The sequence below is a fragment of the Panthera onca genome, chromosome C1, assembly GCF_046562875.1.
Source record: "Panthera onca isolate mPanOnc1 chromosome C1, mPanOnc1 haplotype 2, whole genome shotgun sequence".
NCBI lineage: Eukaryota > Metazoa > Chordata > Mammalia > Carnivora > Felidae > Panthera > Panthera onca.
The window spans coordinates 202,265,067-202,283,455 of NC_138346.1; the positions used below are offsets into that span (position 1 = coordinate 202,265,067).

Below are 18,389 nucleotides of genomic sequence, written 5' to 3' on the forward strand. Positions count from 1 at the left end.
TCAGAACTCCGTGCTTGCTTTAATGCTCTGCTATCTTCCCCCCCTGAAATTAATATATAATAAAATTTAAATATATATATAATTTTATATTATATATATTTTTAAACAAGGGGCCCTGCATTTTCATTTTGCACAGGATCCTGCAACTTATATAGCTGTCCTTGGCCAGAGACCTCAGAGTTGTCCACCCCGATCCTTGTCATGTTTCAAATGATGAAGGTTGACTTCCAGGTCCAGCCCTCTTTCCAGGATGGCAAATTAATCATTGATTCACTCTCCTGGTCAATTGCAGATCTTGCAGTTTCACCCCAGTTGTCTCTTCTAGGGGTGGCAGATGTCTTGGTGCTCGACCCAGATCTCCTCTACCCTGCCAGCTTATCCATCCTCCAGCTGCTGTGTTGGCTGCACACGGCTGCCCCCTTCTCTGGAAAATTGCACTTATAAGAGGGAGAACAGTGGCTCTAACCTGCGAAGTTACTTCGTCCTCCAAATCAACAACTAACACAGGGTACAAAAGGCAGGTTCTACTCTGTGGTGTGGCTTGTGTTCCAGAACCTTTTGCCTGTGATCATTCTAGGGCTCGGATTGGAGATTCTATCCTTGCTTAACATTTTTCTTTTCCCCATTCTTGGTCATTCCTTCTTTTAATTAAAAAAAAAAAAAAAGTTAAAGCTGCTTTTTTTTTTTTAATTTTTTAAAGTAATCTCTACACCCAGCGTGGGACTCAGACTCATAACCCGAGATCAAGGGTCCCATGCTCCTCCAACTGAGCCAGCCAGGCACCCTTTCTTGACTCCTTATACAGGTTTTTCCTGAAGTGTAATCCTTCAAAAAAATTATCTAATGCCTGTCTCAGGCTCTGCTTCTAAGACAATGTGTAATTAACTTTAGAATCTCAACACAGAACATCAGATTCTAAAAATAGTAGTAAGTTCTACTAACTAGGTCTATCACAAACTTACTTTAAGAACATCACTTGGCCGCCTGGATGTCATTTGAACATCTGACTCTTGATTCTGGCTCAGGTCATAATCCCAGAGTCTCGGGATTGATCCCTGAGCTGGGTGTAGAGCCTGCTTGGGACTCTCTCTCTGTCCCCACCTAACTCTCCCCCTGTCCCCTCAGTTTCATGCTCTCACTCCCTCAAAAAAAAAAAAAAAATCACTCGAGCCCTCTGGTGACAGAAAATTGAGTCCCTAAAGGCATTCTAGCCGTGCTCCCTTGCCCACCTGCCAAGCCAATCTCACAAGAGGAGTCAGACCAAGGATAGAACTGACCAATATCCTACTTAAAGGAAAGGCACTTAGAACCACCCTAGTCTCTCCAATTTTATTATAAGACATGTGGACAGGGGAGAGAAGTGGCAGAGGGGTGACAAGAGGGCAGCTAGGGCCCTCCCCTACCATGAGCTTCAAGGCACAGTTGAGGGGGGGGGCGGTCAGGAAAAGGCATGAGACAAAGATCAGAAAGTCCAAGCAACCAGCGCCTTACAAGGGACAAGGATTGCTCAGTGTGGGGTGGGCCCTCCTGGACCATCATGGAGGGGAAGAGCCTGCCAGGTGGGGTAGGGAGGTGGAGTCTCTGCTGACACTGGGTGGCTAATGGGACTGGCTACTACCACCCACCCCGGGAAGCACTGAGACAGACTTCGGTGCCCTCCCTCCCTTTAAGGGGCATGGAAGCACTGCCTCCCAGAAAGGACACAAAGAACTTGGCTGAGCTTGCTGGCTCATGCCTCATTTTGTCTGGAGATCAGAGGGGGCTGAGACATTTTGGTTTGAACTTTTTCACCTCAGTGAAAATGGGCAGGGGAGAGAGGTGGGGGTGCAGTGCAAAACGAAAACACCAAAATCAAGACACAGGCTGAATCTCAACTCTACCACTCAGTGACCTTGGGCAAGTCACTTCACTTCCCTGAGACTCAGTTTCTTCATCTGCAAAATGGGATCGATTAAGATCTCCTCACAGGTTGTGAGGATTAAATGAGAAAATAGAAGTAAAGTTAACAGAGTGCCCGAGAGAGAAGGCTCGGTATGGATACTTCGATGATAGGCAGGGGTACTCAGCATATGGGAGGCCCGGGAGTGGTCCGAGCAAGTGTCTGCCTTCCTCTTCCAGGCTTAAGAGCGAGCACCTGTGGGGCAGGGTTTGGGGAGGTTTGGCTCCAAGGCTTTAATGAAAGCCCAGGGACCCTCATGGGCCTGAGTGGAGGACAAGGATAGGGTTGGGGGTACAGTGACTTTGGAAGAAAAGGAAGAGAGGAATATTTCTTCCCATAGGTGCAGCTGCAAAGACATCAAGCTGGGCCCATCTAGGATTTCAGATCCAGCCATCATGGGGCTGCTGCTGGGGGAAGACACCGCCCCTTCTTTCTCCTCAGTGTTGGGGTTATCAAAAATATCTACAAACTGTGAGAAACTTCACGTAAAAACACTTTTCTGCAGGTATAAAAAAGACTGGCTGTAGTCAGTGGCTTGGGACACAGACCAAGGCCTTAAGAGAGGCCAAGCAAGGCCAACGGCCGTTCGGTGGGGGGGCACGCGGGTCTGGGCTGCCCTGACAGCTCTGGGGGAGGCTGTGTTCTTTGGCTGAGCTACACTTCTGTGGAGCCGGGGCCTGAGGGGCAGGGGGCTGGCTCCGGTAGTCCCACTGTGACCCTTGCTGGGTAGGAGGTGGGGGTGCCTTGGCCCTGGGCCTCGGAAACTCCTCAGTGGACTCCCTTGCTAAGAGCAGAAGCCTACTTCACAGTGAACCTCCCCAAGCAGCTGGCTTCCAGCAAGTCCCAAATCAGGTGTTGGGGTCCTATCATTAGGTTGGATTGAGTGGTCTGGAGAGCCGAGGTCTGGGGTACAGTGACTTCTTCTGGAGGGTTTTTCCCTGAGCCTCCAGAAGGCTGTCTCCAGCTAAAACTGACTCCCCTGGGGACACCAGGCATAGGAGGGCAGCCAGGAAGAAGGCTCCAGACAAACAAGAGTGCTTCCCCGGCAACCTCTCCCCAGCCCCCAGTCCGGGCCTTCTTAACGTTTCTTTCGGGGGAGGGGGGCGGTGAATGTAAGGAGAGAGGGGCGCCCTGTCTTCCTGGCACCACGCCTCCCGGATCTTCACCCCACAAGGACCTGGGCTTCGTGCCTGAGTGGGTGAGGTCCAGGGAGATGACCTGAGGTCCCGTTTCTGGTGTCCTGAGCAGCTTCTGGAACCACGTGGGTGGTAAAGGGCTAATGGTGGCAGCTGGAGTCAGAGGTTCATCCGTCCGGTCACCCCAGGCACCCCCTTGTCTGACCCTTCACTGACCGCCGACCGCACAGGCAGCCTGGGAGTGGCGGGGTGGGGGTGCCCGAAGTTTGAAATGTGCCAGGACCGCTGGCTCTGAGCCCGAGGGGCCTGTCTTCAGTGTTGGAGGCCTTCGCCTCAGCTCCCCCCGACCCCGTCCAGCCTGGCCTCTCATGGTCTGAGGCCACACTAGGGCTGGAGGAGGGGCAGGCCGCGCCGAAGGCCTTCCTTCAGGAACTGCATGTAGGTGGCCGTGGACGGGTCTTCAAAGGTGGACGAGAAGCTGAAGACGTTGTTCTCAATATCCTCAGGCTTCATGGAGGTGATGTCCAAGAAGTAGTTGGCATTGATGTGGTGGACCTGGGAGAGGGTCTGGGTGAGGAGAGCGAGGGGGCCCCTCTTGCTCCCTGTCTGCTCCCGCTCTCTTAGGAAAAGGGGACGCTCAGGCCTTGACTGTCCTCGCTCCGAGGCAGATGGCAAACACGCAGGGCAGACGCCAACCAGAGGCTGTTCCCCTCGCCCACCCCTGCGCACACAGGGCCCTCTGCCGGCAGACCTCTCCCACACCCCACCTGCCGGGCGGGGACCTCCCGCCTCTCCGCCTTTTCCTCGCCCCCACCCCCCACGGCCCTTCTTCCCCCCGTTCCTGTGACCCATGAACCCCACACTCCCTTGGGCCAAAATGCCGACCCACTCTGTGTGCCTGCTTCCCCCTCTGCCTCTCACACTGGCTAGTCAGCTCCTTAAGGGCAGGTGCCCAGTACAGGAGCCAAGAAACACAAGGACAAGCGAGCAGGAGAGCACGGTCCCCAGGCCAAGTTTTGTCTGCCGAGCTCTGTGAGGCCAGGGCCCTGCCACGGCCGGGCTCTGCTGGGCTGAGCGGTGGCCCTCTTCCAGGCAGGCCTCGGCTCTGGCTCCCCCACTGCTCCCCGGCCTGAAAGCCTGGGGAAGCTGGCCACCCTCCCATGGCCCGCAGTCCCACACTAACCATCCCTCAGGACTCAAAGGATAAGGGGCAGGAGATTCTGAGGCTCACAGGCAGGCCTGGTTTCAAAACCAGCTGCATCTCTTAACCGTGCGACTTTCGCCAAGTCTCTGCACCTTTTTGAGCCGTAGTGTCCATGTTTGCAAAATGGGCACTCGTGACTGTCCATCTCCCAAAGCCGTTTGAGACCTTGACGAGAGTGTCGAGTGTGTGAGTGCTCGTAGGGGTCCCTGAGAAGAGGTAGGGTCTTGCAGCTTGGCTCGGCCTGGGGCCCCCTGGTCCTCTCTGCTTGTCACAAGGCCTGGCCCCTGCTTCCTCCTTCCATCCCAGAGCTGGCCACCATGGTCCAGGGTGAGCTTGCCCTTCCTGTCCACTCTGCCGCCGGCCTGTGCTCACGGCTGCCCCATCCCCAAAGTGCTACTGAGGTCCTCCTCCTCACGGGAGGGTCCCGGCACCTGGTGGGGCAGGCAGGGCGGGCAGGACAGTTCCCACTTTACAGATGGGGACAAGTGAGGCTCAGGCTGCTGGGAGACCAGCAGGAAGTAGTGGAGCCAGCCCTGAAGCCTGAGGCGATCTGTAAGTCCGTGCCCTTGCTTTCTGCTTCCTCCGCCCCCGCGGCGCCTGGCCTGGGCTGGGTGCAGGTACTCGGGGCTGCCTACCACAGTGCCATTGGGCAGGCAGATCATCATCTCCACGGGGAAGCTATACTTCTCCAGGTGCAAGTCTGCGAGCTTCTTGTGGGACGGGTTCTCCTGGTTGTTCTGTGGGGACAGTTGGGCGCGCTCCTGATGCCTCAGTCTCCAGCACTCTCCCAGGGCCTCCCACGGGGCTGTTCCCATCCGCCTTCCACTCACCTGCATGTCTTCCAACTCCCTCACCAGGGACCAAGTGCTGATGAAGCTCTCATTAAGGAGGGCGAGGATGGGCGAACTTTCCAGGACAGTCTCCCGGAGAGTCCGCCCCGAACCTGTTCAGGGAACAGCACGGCGAGAAGAGTGAGGCCCGCTCCCATGTCCTACTAGCTTTTCTCTGGGTAATAAACCTCGTGGGCTGTAGAACGGTCTGTGCACGCCGGTGAGATAACAGATTCAAAGAGCCTGCCACAGAGTAGGTGCCGAATACTGGGTAGCTGCCATTGCAGTCAATAATATACTGGCATCCTGGGCGGAGATCTGTGGCGGGGGTGGGGGGGGAGGGGGGGCTTCAGCCAGGGACTTGAAGACAGTGGCAGCTTCTTAAATCCACTTAAACTCTGTGGCCCAGGGCCTTTGTACGGATTGTTCTACCTAAAACACTTTTTCCTCCTGTCACTTGATAAATTCCTACTCATCCTTCAGGTCTCAGCTTAAAACCACTATCTCTAAGAAGCCTTCCCTGAGCCCCCCGTCACACTCTGGATCTTCCCCTGGGTGATGCTCCCCACCCCAGGCTTGAACTTATTCACTCAACGTCTGCCTTCTGCACACACCGTGCTCCCCAAGGACAGGGACCACTTCTGACTTCCTTATTAGAAGACTCTCAGCACCAGGCCGACGCCTTGGCGCAGGAGGTGCCCAGGAGGTTTGTCGATTGACTGAATGAGGGCAGGGGCACCGTTTTACTCATCTTTGGGCCCATTGTCAGACACCCAGAATCTTTGTGTCTGGTAGGCCTTGGGTGAATCTTCTGAATAAGTGAACGCCTGGCCAGCCTCTGGCACTATTTTTCTCTCTCGCTTGTGTGCAACACTTCACAGAGCCCAGGCACTTTTACATCCATCTTCACAACTCTGGGAGTGAGTATGTTACCCCTCCTTCACTGTTGAGAAAGCTAAGGCTTAAGGAGGGGAGTCTCAGACCATAACGTGAACCTGATGGTGAAGAAGGTCAAATAAGGCCTCTCCAACGGCTCTTCCTTTGCCAGCAGGGCGGCCTCCTGCCAGAGCCCCAAGGCCCTGGGGCCTCAATAAAGTATCCCTTTCATTGGAAAAAAAAAAAAAAGGAGGGGAAGTCATTTGGCCAAGGTCTCCACGCTGAAAATGACCGAGCTGAGCCCTTTTCACTGCGAACAGCAGCTTCTTCTGAGCTCGGCACACAACCCCTTCTCCCAAGCCCTTCTCCCACGCCCCTGCCCTATGTAGTCCCCAAGTCCCCCCCGCCCCCTCCCCCGCTATGTTCCAACAGGACAGTCCTGCTGGTCTCAGAGCCACCTGTACCCCATGAGGTATGATATCTCCCCCAGACTGGCAGGGTCTCCCTCACCTCAGCAGGACTGGTCATCCAGGGCCCCCCACAGCAGAATTGAGTGCACCAGCTTGTTCTTGGCCTTGGCTTGGTCGAAGGCCTCGGTGAATGGCAGATAGGCGACCTGGGGCCAAGTGGAGACAGAGAGAAGCTACTGTGTGAGGCTAGGGTCCTGTTCAGGAGCTCTGTGTAGTGTATGTGTGTGTGTGTGTGTATTTGTAGTGTGAGTGTGTGTGCGAGAAAGGGTATTGTCGAGCCACGGGAATGCCTCCTCCAAGTTCTGAATGGCCAAAGAGAGGAAAGAGAAGCCCCTGGCCAGGCCCTGCAGGGAGGTGGCCTCAGCAGCAGGCCCCGTACCCAGCCTGGAGACTAGCGCCCGCCTGCTGCTCCCCCAGCCCTGGCCGCATAGAGCCCGCCCCTCGCCCTCACTCCTGCCCACCTTCTTGAAGGGGTACATGGCCACTTCTAGGCGCCGGGCAGCCTCCTCCCAGCTCAGCTCCTGCTGCCACTTGATCTCCTCAAAGACAAACTGGAGGGGCTCCCCTGAGGGCGGGCGGCTGTCGATCACGTTGCCCTCCTCATCCAGGATCACAGAAGGCACCGACGGGCCCACGGCCTCCAGTTCCATCTGGCCCAGAGGTCAGTGGGGGTTGACATCAGTGAGGGTGTCTCAGAGATGGGCAAGAATCCTTAAGAGACCCCCAAAGATATCCCACTCATTACAAAGGTGGAGAAACTGAGGCTCTGGGAAGGGCAGGGCCTGGTCAAGGCTGCAGTGAGTCCGGGACAGAGCCAGTGTCCATCAGGGGCTCCTTCTACTATGTGAAGCCACCTGGGGGCCGAAGACAGCTGGTGGGTTTTCTGTGCAGGGTCTGGTGGTTTCCCAGAATCCCGCTTCGGGGACAGTTGGCCTCGGCCTGCCAGGGGCTCTGTCCTTCACCCTGGACTGCCTGAGACACCTAGCCCTGCAGCTGGATCCTGTCTCCTTACCTGGGTCGGGACCGCTTGTGTGCTCACCTGGGGGATATAGCCAATGTCCACCTCCATATTGCTGTTCTCACTGGCCCCATACAGCCACTCCATGTCCACATTCAGAGACCTGGGGACAGGTGAGAGGGTGGCCAGGGCCGAATACCCCCACCACCAAGGCCCATTAACCGTATGTCAGACTTTGAAGCACACAACTCTCCCTGTGTTACAGATGAGGACACTGAGGCCCGGCAAGGTGAACCCAAGTGGTCTCGGGGCCACTGGGGTTTTGACAGCCGAGGCTGGGCCCTTTTCTGTCCCTGGGCTGCCTCTGCCTAAGGCACTGCAACCACACAACACTCCACTGGCCCTGCCCCTTATAGTTCACAAAGGGCTTTCACATCTCCAGGTCATGTCTCCAGTGCTGCTCAAGACTCTGAGGTAGAAAGATTATCAGTGCCTCCCCTAGGACACAGAGAGGGGCAGGAGCGAAAACCTGGCCCCGGCCTCCCTGAGCTGGCCTCCCCTGCGTGCCCTCTCCCACAGGAAGTCTGGCCCCACCACGAGCCATCGGCAGATCTGCCACACGAGGGCAGCCCAGCACCGACAACTACCTTGGGCCGGGGGAGCTGGGTGCCCGAGGAGGTGGGCAGCCAGCCCTGTGGCCAGCTCCTGAGACACAGGCTCAGGAGATCCTGGGGCTGGTCATTTGCCCCTGCCCTGTTTCATCCAATCCGGGACCCCCACCTCCAACTCTGGGGGGCCGGGAGGGGGGTGGGGAGGTAGGTGTGCCCTGGGCTGAGCCTCTACAGCTGAGGGAAAGGAGACAAAACCACTCTGGCTCCTGGGGACAACTTTCTGTTCCCACGCTATCCCAACTATCACTCTTGCCCTGGAGCTATCCCTTCATTTAGCAGATGAGGAAACTGAGGCCCAGAGAGGGTCGGGGCCTTGCCCACAGCCATGCAACCCACTGGTGCCACGGTGGAGACTTACTATGGGCCTCCCAGCCAAGGTCTTGTCCCTGTCCTGGGTCACTCAGACCTACTAAGCAGCCTCTTGCTGTCAGGGAGGAATCTGGAAAGACTTGAAGCCAGGCCCTCTGGGTCCCATGCTCTTGACAAGAGGCTGATCCTGAGCAGGTTGGGCACACAGGAAAGCTGGCATGGAATTCTCCCAGAAGCCCCCTGCCCTCTACCCCCCAGGGCCTGAGGTAGCAAGTACAGGTGGTGGAGGGCCTGCCCCCGGGCCTTTACACGTGCTGCTCCCTCTGCCTGGCCAAACCCTCCTAACCCCCCAGGTCTCTGCTTAGATGTCTCTTCCCCTGGGAAGGCTTCCCGGACCCTGACCAGGCAGATCCCTGCCCACCTGCCAGCCCTCCCCTAGGGGGACATGAGCAAGCTGTGGTTACAGGTCTGTTGGAGGTCTGTGAGCAGTATGAGGGCACTGGGCTCCAGCTTTGGGGAGGGTCTGTTGGCTGCTGCCCTGGGTCCCAGGCACAGAGTTGGCAGTCCAGGCCAACTGGGACATGGTTGCCAGGTGATGGAATGACCCACCTCAGCTCACCTCAAGTTGCCTCCTCCTGGGTCAGCTCCAGGCCTCTCCCAAGAGAAGTGGCTCTGGGGAGTGAAGGAGGGGCAGAGACTGAGGGGGCCTCGGGGCCCCTGCACCTGAGCTCCTGGAGCTTGCGGGGGGGAGCGGGGCAAACTGTGGTGGGGTGCAGGGCTGGCCCGGGGCCCAGGCTCTCACCTGTGGTTGGGCACGAAGAGCCGGAAGTCTCGGACATGGGTGGCATCTTTGGAGAGGATGATGTGGCCAGTGAACTGGCCCGGCGAGAACCAGAAGGGGAAGTCAGGTGGCTCGCTGAGCTGGAACTCGGCATGGATCCTGGGGGGAGAGGAGCCTGGCTGGGACCAGCCCCCTGCTGAGCTGAGCCCTCCCCACCCCCCCCCACCACCACACTGTGGCTCTTTTGCCAAAGCTGGGGAACCCTTGGCCAGATTCTTGTGTGGAGAACAGGGCTGGGGAGGGAGAAGCCCCGAGGCCCCAGAAGCACTGCCCGTCCTCAGGGTCCGGTTCACACACCGCCTTCTCTGGAGGCCACGTGTGACCAACTGTCCTCTGAGCCTTCACAGCTTCTGCAGGGGTGTGACCCGGTGTCACAGCTCTTCGACACTCCCCTCTGGGCGGGTGACAATCACAGCCACCGGCCTCATGCTACGCAAGCACCACGCTTTCCCCTTGTTCCTAGGAGGAAGTCACCACCCCCCCCAGCCACAGATGAAGAAACCGAGGCCCAGAGAGCCAACACCGCTCCCCCAAGACCAGAGGGTGGTACGCGGTGGCCCTGGGGGCCACCAGGCAGGCCCTGCCCTCGCAGCGCTGTGCCCTTACGTGCTTCCCCCGGGTCCCCAGCTGGGCAGAGAGACCAGGAGGGGTCTCTTGAGGGCTACACACCGGAACATGACGGTGTAGTAGAAGTCGCTGATGGCGGTCAGGCAGGCGACAGCCCCCTGAGGGGCAAAGCGGGTTTTCACGAAGGGCCGAGGGTGGAACATGCTCAGGAGCCGGTGGATGATGACCTGAGGGGAGGGCAGTGGAGACCCGTGCCGGCTTGTTGGGTCCTAATCCCCTAGGTGAGTTTCCGCTCTGGACCTGCAGGCCTGGGCCTGGGGTGGGGGTGAGGAGGGGGAGGCAGGAGAGAAGGCGGGGTGGTCCTGGCACTGGGGGTCCAGGTGCGGAGCAGGTGGAGAGCAGGTGCAGAGGGGGCCGTGGCTGGGCTGGGGCGGGGGCAGGGGTGGGCTGGGCGGAGGTCCCCAGGGTCACTACAGGCAACCCTCACCTCTTTGCCCTTGGGCGGTGGTGGGTAGAAGCGGTTGTTGGATAAATAGCCGGTGAAGACGCTCAGCTCACTGGGGATGATCCACCACGGCTCCCCCAGCTCCACTTGGCCCCGAGGAGGAAGGAAAGGCCGGAAGTGTCGGGCAGCAAACACCGCACTCGGCAAGGCCGCAGTCGTCCAGTTGCGGAGGCCGGACAGGGCCAGGCGGGAGACCTGGGGCAGCGGAAAGCAGAAGCCCTGGGGCGCTGAGAACCACGATGTGGGGGTCCCCATTCCACGAGTGGGTGGAGGTCTCCCTGGAGCCGAGGCTCACCTCACCCCACCATCCCCGAGCCCCCAGCCCAGGAAGCGGCACCCCCACGGCCTGCTCAGGCCAAGCCCAGGCTCCAGGCAAGCAGGGCCACCCGGGGCTAGTACAGGGGTGGGGGTGGGGGTGCTCTGTGCAGGGGTTCTGCCTGCCTCTTCTCTCCCTGGTTAAGCCCAGTCACACGGCCCCGGTCCCAGGCCTCACTGGCACATGGTCCTGCCTCCCTCCTTTGCACCAGCTGGTGACCCCAACTGCCCCTGCCTGCCATGCCTTCTCCCTCCCCTTCTTCTCTTCAAGTCTCCTCCCCAGGATAATGTCCTGCCGAGGGGGCAGAGGGTTTGGGGGGAGGTCTGAGGAGAAAGGTGGTAACCACCTTGGGGGAAATCTCTGGAGCAAAGAGCAGGATGTGACCACAGAGAAGGGGCAGGAAGGCAATCCCCAGGGAGTGCCCACTTCTCCTGTGGCCAGCACCCCGGTGGCTGGGCACCTGGCATGCCTGGGGTCCCTCAGCCATCTCCTGTCACTTCGGTAAGGTGCCCTCTCCGTCTGGTGAGCTGCTGTGCAGGATGGGACGAGGGTCAGACTGTGCAGGCCTGACTGTCTGCACATCTAGAACACTGAGGCAGGATCTGGAGGGCATCCTCCAGTAACACCTGCAGCTTCCACCTTCTGTAGCCCCTCCCTGCCCTCTGCGCTCCAGGCAGGAGTCGCATGGAGGTGGTGGCCACCAGGACAGCAAGTGCCTGGCACCTTGTGGGGGGCGGGGGGTGGCACTTGGCCACCAGGGAGCTGCCAGGTCTTCAACAGTAGCAGGCTCCCTCTCCCTTCCGCGCCTCTGCAGTGGTGGGGGTCCAGGCTCATCACGAGGAGGGAGGAGGGGGGTTCTCAGAGCTATCCCCAAGAGGACCGAGCAGGCAGGTTCTCCAAGCAGGGCCCGCTGTGCAGGGCCAGGCTGAGCTGCCTGCTGCTGGGTCCTGCCCACGGCTGGCCACCCCTGCAGGGGGAGCTGTGCACCAAGGGGGGGCTGCGCTCTGTGGGGCACTGCTCTTGACCCATCTTCCTATAAGAGCAGCTGTGCCCAGGCACCCTGCCAGTCCCACCCCGTCCTCACTGCTCTGCCGGGGACTGATCTACTCGGACAGCTTCAACCAACTATCGCTGCCAACCTTGCCCACCCAGGTCTTCTGCAGAAGGTCAAACCTGTGTTTCCAACCACTTACTGGACTGCTCCCCTGGATGTCCCCAGGCACCATGACTTCAGTGCGTCCAGACTGACCTCATGCCCTCCCCACCAGACCCACTCCCTGCTCTGGGTCCCATGGGGCCAAGGGCCCACCCTGCACTTGGTCACCAGCCAGAAGCCTGAGCCACCCCTCCAGCCCCAACCCCCACTTTCCTTCCTCTCGATCATCACTGCTTCCCCACCCCCACCTCCTCTTCCTTCCCGAGAACTGGTCTTCTCGTCTCCCATTTTTCCCCAGCTGCCGGCCTGCCGAGCATCTGATGAGGGAACCTTCCCATTTCCAAGTCTGCTGTGGTAACCTGCTGCTACAGAATGAAGGCCAAAGTCAGGCAACCAAGGCCCTCCGTAGTCTGGTGACTTCTTTTCTAGCCCCACTGACCAGGACGCCCTTGCATGTGTCTCCTGTGCTCTGGGTCCAGCCGCACCAGCTCCCTGTCCTCAGGTGACTGGCCCGGCACTTTCTGCCTTCAGACCTTTGTTCGTGCTGAAGTGGCATTTCAGGAGAAAGGCTGAGTAGGTGTGGGCTGGGCAAAGAGGAAAAGCCTCTCCTGGCAGAGGGAACAGCATACGAGAAGGCTCACAGCTGGAACAAAGCCTCGACATCTGGAGCGGCTGGAGCAGAGCAAGCCGGTGGGGGGAGGTCTGGGAAGGCCGGCAGGGTGTGGGGATGCCCCGGTGCCATGGTGGGCTTGAGACCTTGGCCGTGAGGCCTCAGGTCGGGGCGGGGCTGCTCAGGAGAGCATTTGTCAGGTGCCCTCCCCACCCTATGACCCCCCTGCCAGGGACAGAACCTCAGGTCTGGTTCAACAGAGTTCAGTAGAGCGGCTGTCAGGTGCCAGGCATGGGGCTAGGGGCCTGAGGATGCATACAGGTTCAGGTCACAGCCCTTGCCCTTGAGAAACTCACAGCCTCGGGAAAGACCGAGTTACAGAAAGTAACGAGCCTTCGTGAGGCGCCGGCCTCCACTCTCCAGTGCGCTCGCTGCTTCCTCTGCCCAGGCCCTTCTCCCCCTGCCTCCCCTGGCTGAGCCCCCTTCTCCTGCAGTCTCTATCAGATTCTTCCTCCAGGAAGCCAGCCCAGATCCCATCTGGGTTAGGGGCTCATGCTTATCCCTCCTGCACCAGACTGTGTCCTAGACAACAGGGTCAGCACCACACCCACTTGTGGACCCCCCAGGGCCTGGCACACTGGGGGGCACAGAGGGCAGTTAATAAAGGAAGGAAGGAAAGGGGGTGCCCGGGTGGCTCAGCCGGTTGAGCGTCCAACTCTTGGTTTCAACTCCGGTCATGATCCCAGGGTGGTGAGATCGAGCCCGGTATGGGGCTCTGCACTGAGTGTGGAGTCTGCTCAAGATTCTCTCTCTCTCTCTCTCCCTCTGCTCCTCTCCCCCACTTGCGTGCTCTCTCTCTCTCTAAAAAATAAAGATAAGTTTAAAAAAGAAAAAGGAAAGGAAAGAAGGAAAGAAAAGCAGGGCACAGACCGATTCTCAGGAGGTGAGGGTACGTGTGCACAGATGATTCTGTATCTGTGGTCCCACCGGTGAGCAGCCTCCACTGCCCCCCGCCTCAAACTCACCCCCAGGAACCCATCTTTGCTCTTGGTCATGGACTCCGGGATCAGAGGCTGGAATCGGGCTTCTATGGTGAGCGTCTCCTCGCTGGGGTCAAGGGGCAGCTCCTCCTCATAGCTGGCAGCAGGAGCTGAGCCTATGAGACACGGTCAGTGAGGTCCCCGGAGAGGGGCCCTGCTCTCAGGCTTCAGGGCCTCTCTTCTCGGGAAGGGGAAGCCCTGAGAAGAGACAGGTGAGTAGCAGGTGGGTGAGAGAGCCAGGCTTGGAGCTGGAGTAACAGTTAACGAACCGAAGTAACGACGAGTAAGTATCACATTTTTGTTTCCCTGGAGCTCTGAGAAGCAGAGAATACCATCATTGCCAACTATCTCACCCATGAGAAAGCACAGGTTCAGAGAGGTGAAGTCACTTCCCAAAGGTCACACAGCTCGGTAGTGGGGGGAGTCAGGATTCAAACCCAGGCTTGTTTTACTCTAAACCCACAATCAACCATGACCCTCTTCTGAGGGCATTGTGATCTCAAAGACTCAGTTTCCTTAAAGGCTCAGGCACCAGGTGAGGTGGGTTCAAATCCTGCCCCTTAGCAGCCGTATGATGTCTGGCCAGTGGCTTGTTATGAGGACGGGATGAGAGAATTCATGTGGCGGTAGCACCAGGTTTGGTACAGAGTGAACCCATAATAAACTTGACCTACATTACTCCTACCAGAGGCTTCAGGGTCGGGTTGCTACGGAGCTAGGGCTCAAACCAAATTCTTCTGACTCCATCCCGTGCTCTACCAGGCCAAGCTGGCTGCAGAAAGGCCACTCTCGTCCCCCCTCCCTTGTTCTGCAAACTGAGTCCGAGATGAACTTGGTGTTGGGCCCACCAAAGGCAACATCTGGGCAGGCAGCTGCCTCTCCCGGCGGCCGGGATCCTAGCACCAAAGAGAAGCTACTGTCTGGGGCTTGGAGAAGAGAGCACGCGGGCTCTAGGCTGAGGTCGGTTCCATCTCCTGGGTGATCTGGGGCAAATCCCTCGGCCCCTCTGGTTTTCCCACATGGGGAATCGAGACCGTGCTGCCCTGCATGTCCCTGTCATGGGGGCCTCGTGAGGAAACGAACGCTTGTCAGAGACTCGATCAGAACAAGGAACGAAAGTGAGAAACAAACCACCTTTGACACGGTCTTTGGTGTCATAAGCTCTGCGGCTACAACATCCTCAAGAATGCCAGTTTGGAAGAGAGGACGCTTGCTTCTCCCCGGTTTTCTGGGTGGCCTTGTTTCCCCGTCCGTAAAAGGAGGGGCTGCAGTGGCAAGTGGCTGAACTTGATTTCTTAGATCTTTTCCTGCCCGAGGCATGCCAAGTCCAAGCCCTTCAAGTGTGGACAGAGTCATGATGAAGGTTTAGGGAGAAATGAAGCCTATTTCAGAAGGGGTGACTAACAGGAGGGAGGGGCCCTGGACACCTCTAAGGAATAAGACAGTGAGTGGAAGGTCTTGTCATGGCTGCTGTCCCCGGGCAGGTTCGTGGTACAGAGATGATGCCTGGCATCTGCTGATGAACCTACTGACAGACCAACTGGGTGCATGCAGAGCAGTTCTTAACCAGGAATCATCAGAATCACTCAGGATGCCTTTTTAAACTACAGATGCCCCGTAGCCTCCTCAAACCTACTGAGCCAGAATCCTAAGGGGCTAGAATGAGGAAGCTGCCCCCCCCTTTTTTTTTAAATTTTTTAAACATTTATTTATTATCCAGAGACAGAGAGGGACAGAGCATGAGCATGGGAGGGGCAGAGACACAGAATCCGAAGCAGGCTCCAGGCTCCGAGCCGTCAGCACAGAGCCCGATGCGGGGCTCGAATTCACGAACCACGAGATCATGGCCTGAGCCGAAGTCAGACGCTTAACCTACTGAGCCACCCAGGCGCCCCTAGGAAGCTGCCCTTTTAATCAGCACTCCCCAGCAGCTCCTGATGCAAACCCCTGTTCTAAAGAACCATTGTTATTTCTGCATTTGTAAGCCAATGCAGCAAAACTTTCCAAAGAGCAATCAGGAAACCTTGGAGGAAGGGAACAATAGGAATGTGTAAGCTTATTAGGCCTGCCTGGTTTTTTCAATTCTTTTACTGTTATCAGAGATAATTATTAATAACAGTGTCCAGTATCTTATGGCCTTCTGCTTTTTTTCATAAAAAGTTTTATTTCCTTACAAGTGACTCAATACAGACAATTCGTAAAACCTTTAAGATATAAAGAAAATTAAACACACTCATAACCGTACCAACTAGACAGCCTGCTTCTGTTTCCTGCATAGATTTGATATTTTTGGCTTTGAATTATTTTAGTTTTTGTTTTCCTGAAACTTGGTTCAGTTTTGCCCTTGTAGTGGCCTACGAGGTAATGGAGAGAGGGATTATTTTCCCCTGATGGAGAAAAAGATTTATGTGAAAAAAAAAAGCGGGGGGGGGGGGGGGGCTCCTGGGTGGCTCAGTCAGTTGAGCATCCGACTTCAGCTTAGGTCATGGTCTCTTGGTTCATGGGTTCAAGCCCCGTGTCGGGTTCTATGCTGACAGCCTGCTCAGAGCCTGGAGCCTGCTTTGGATTCCGTCTCCTTCTCTCTCCACCCCTCCCCTGCTCACGCTGTCTCTGTCTCTCAAAAATAAATAAATGCGAAAAAAATTAAAAGTGCCCTCTAGCCCAGGGAGCTTGTCATTATGAGGGAACCCACTCTCGCTGTCCGTAAAAAAGGACAAGGAGGAGGCTGTGTGGATGCTCAGGGAAGTGTCTGCAGATAGAAAAGGTCAAAGCAAATCCGCACGAGGCTGACCCGTTTACCTGCCCATCTGCTTTCACGACAGAGCTGAACGTCACTGAGAGACACTGACGCACGTCTACTCCAGCAAATTCACACTTTTCAACTGACCCTCCTCCTCTGGCGGGGACTGTGGTCACCGGGCCGGCAAGTGGCCAACCTCCCTGACCCAGCCTGAGACACGGAAAGCCCATCACGTGCTTGGTGCTTACCTGCCCGAGAGCGGCCGGCATCTCTCCCTTGCCTTTGCCATCTACTGACCTACTTACACCCACCAATTTGGATAACAAGATCCCAAGTTCAAGAAATGGGAGAGAAATGGACACAGCGGTTGGGGCAAGGGTAAGACAATGAGAGGCATTTAACAATTCATTAGAATATTTCAGGCCCTCATCTTTATAAAAAAAAAATAACTGATTACAATTAGATAAAAATGGATTGCTAGAACGGGCGAGGAATCTGACGGCACCTAAGCAGAGTTTAATACTGAGTAATACTAGTTAATACTAGTGAGAACTCCTATTGAAAGCTAGCTACTGGATACTCTGCAGGTACTGTCTCTAACCCTCAAACCTGTGAACAGGTGCGGGACCTGGAGCCAGATGGCCCCGGTTCTGATCCTGGCTCTGCGCCTCAGTCTCCCCAACTATAAACGCGAGAATTAGGACAGCGGCTACCTCACGGGACACCGCGCAAATTAAAGAGAGAATGCAGAGGAAGCGCTTCAAGTCATGTCTGGAAGGGGTCAGGCAACCTTAAATGGTATTTGCACTTGAGAACAGGCTCAGGCGGTGCCAGAAGAGCTCGCCCAAACCGCCGACTAGAAAGTGTCAGGGCAGGGAGAATCCCAGGGCCGTCAGGACCCACCATCTCCCTCTCCAGGTGGCCTTCCTGCTCAGAGCAAACACAGTGGCCAAGAAGCTGAGGGCCATGCCTCGGTGCTCCCCACCCCAGTCCCCAGCCTCTCCTGGTACCTGTCAGCTTCTCAGCAATGGGCTTGAACTCCTCCGGGCTGATGTACAAATCCCGGTCTGTGTCCAAGGAGGAAAAGAGAAAGAGGCCTTCTGTCCCCAGGGACTTCAGTGCTGACTCCTGCTTGGGAGGAAGGGGCTCCGCTGAGCACCACGTGAATACCCAGCTGGGGTCCCAAAGCGGCAGAGGGGGCAGCTCCCACCACCTCCTTCCCGAGTTCTGAGGACGCTTCCAGTCCACCCATTCAGATGTCACCTCTGCACCACCCCAGAGCCCCAGTCCCCTGCCGGGTCCCTGCTTCACTCTGCTCCTTCATGCACATCCACTACCCGCCAAGGTTGCCCTAGTCTTCCATCTGGCCCCGTCTCCATTTCACACTTTTTCGCCAGTGTCCTCTCCTGTCCCCCAGCACTGTCCCGGCACTCCCCAGGTCCCCACCAGGCTCTCCAGGTCACAGCTTCGCTCCCTCTGTCCAGGTCACCTCTCTGGACAGCCCCTCCAGTCTGTCCCAGGCTCTGCCGCACACTGGGCCGATGCTCCCGCCTCCCCGCAGCAGTCTTCCCAAGTCTGCCCGACCCCACCCTCCCCACCCCTTTTCCCTCCCTTTCAGGCCACCGTCCCCGGCCCACCGGTCCTGACCTTTCACCCTGCCCCAACCCCAACCCGTGCCTCCCCATCCCCTCCCCCGCCCACTCCAAACCTCCCTCTGCACCCCGGACACCACCCCCCTGCCGCCGCAGCCCGCTCCGAGCCCCGCCCTCCGAGCCCCTCCCCTCGCCTCCTCCGAGGCTCCCCCCGCCCTCCGAGCCCCCCTCCCCCGGACCCCCGAGCCCAGGCCTTCGGTGAGCCCGGCGCGCGCCCTTCCCCGCGGGCCAGACCTGCCGCGCGGCCGCCTGGGCCTCGGCGTGGCGGGCATAGGCCCGGGCGGCGGCAACGGCGGCGGCGGCGGCGACCAGGGCCCCGAGCAGCGCCAGGGCGCGGGCGCGGCGGGGCGCGGGCGGTGGAGCGGCGGGGCCGGGGCCGGGGCCGGGAGGCCCGCGCTCGCCCGGCCGGACCCGGCCCATGGCGGCGGCGGGGCTGGCGGACTCGCGACGGCGTCGGCGGCGGCGGCTGGGCGGCAGCGGCGGGGCGGGGAGGGGCGGGGAGGGGAGGGGAGGGGCGGGGCCGTGGGGGGCGGGCGCGGGCCCCGCGCCGGGTGCCGGCTCTGCAGCTT

General features: G+C 58.1%; 1 protein-coding gene across 1 annotated transcript; it reads right to left on the minus strand.

Moving 5' to 3' along the window:
* Positions 1 to 1,315: 1,315 nt before the first annotated feature.
* SELENON (selenoprotein N) lies at positions 1,316 to 18,299 on the minus strand. Its single transcript, XM_060622038.3, has 12 exons — positions 18,055 to 18,299; positions 17,179 to 17,296; positions 13,414 to 13,544; positions 10,289 to 10,501; positions 9,904 to 10,028; positions 9,196 to 9,333; positions 7,495 to 7,576; positions 6,917 to 7,105; positions 6,496 to 6,601; positions 5,110 to 5,222; positions 4,915 to 5,016; positions 1,316 to 3,630 (listed from the first exon to the last, which is right to left on the minus strand). The coding sequence occupies exons 1-12, from the start codon at positions 18,238 to 18,240 to the stop codon at positions 3,460 to 3,462; spliced, it is 1,674 nt and encodes a 557-aa protein (XP_060478021.1). The 5' UTR covers positions 18,241 to 18,299; the 3' UTR covers positions 1,316 to 3,459.
* Positions 18,300 to 18,389: the final 90 nt, after the last annotated feature.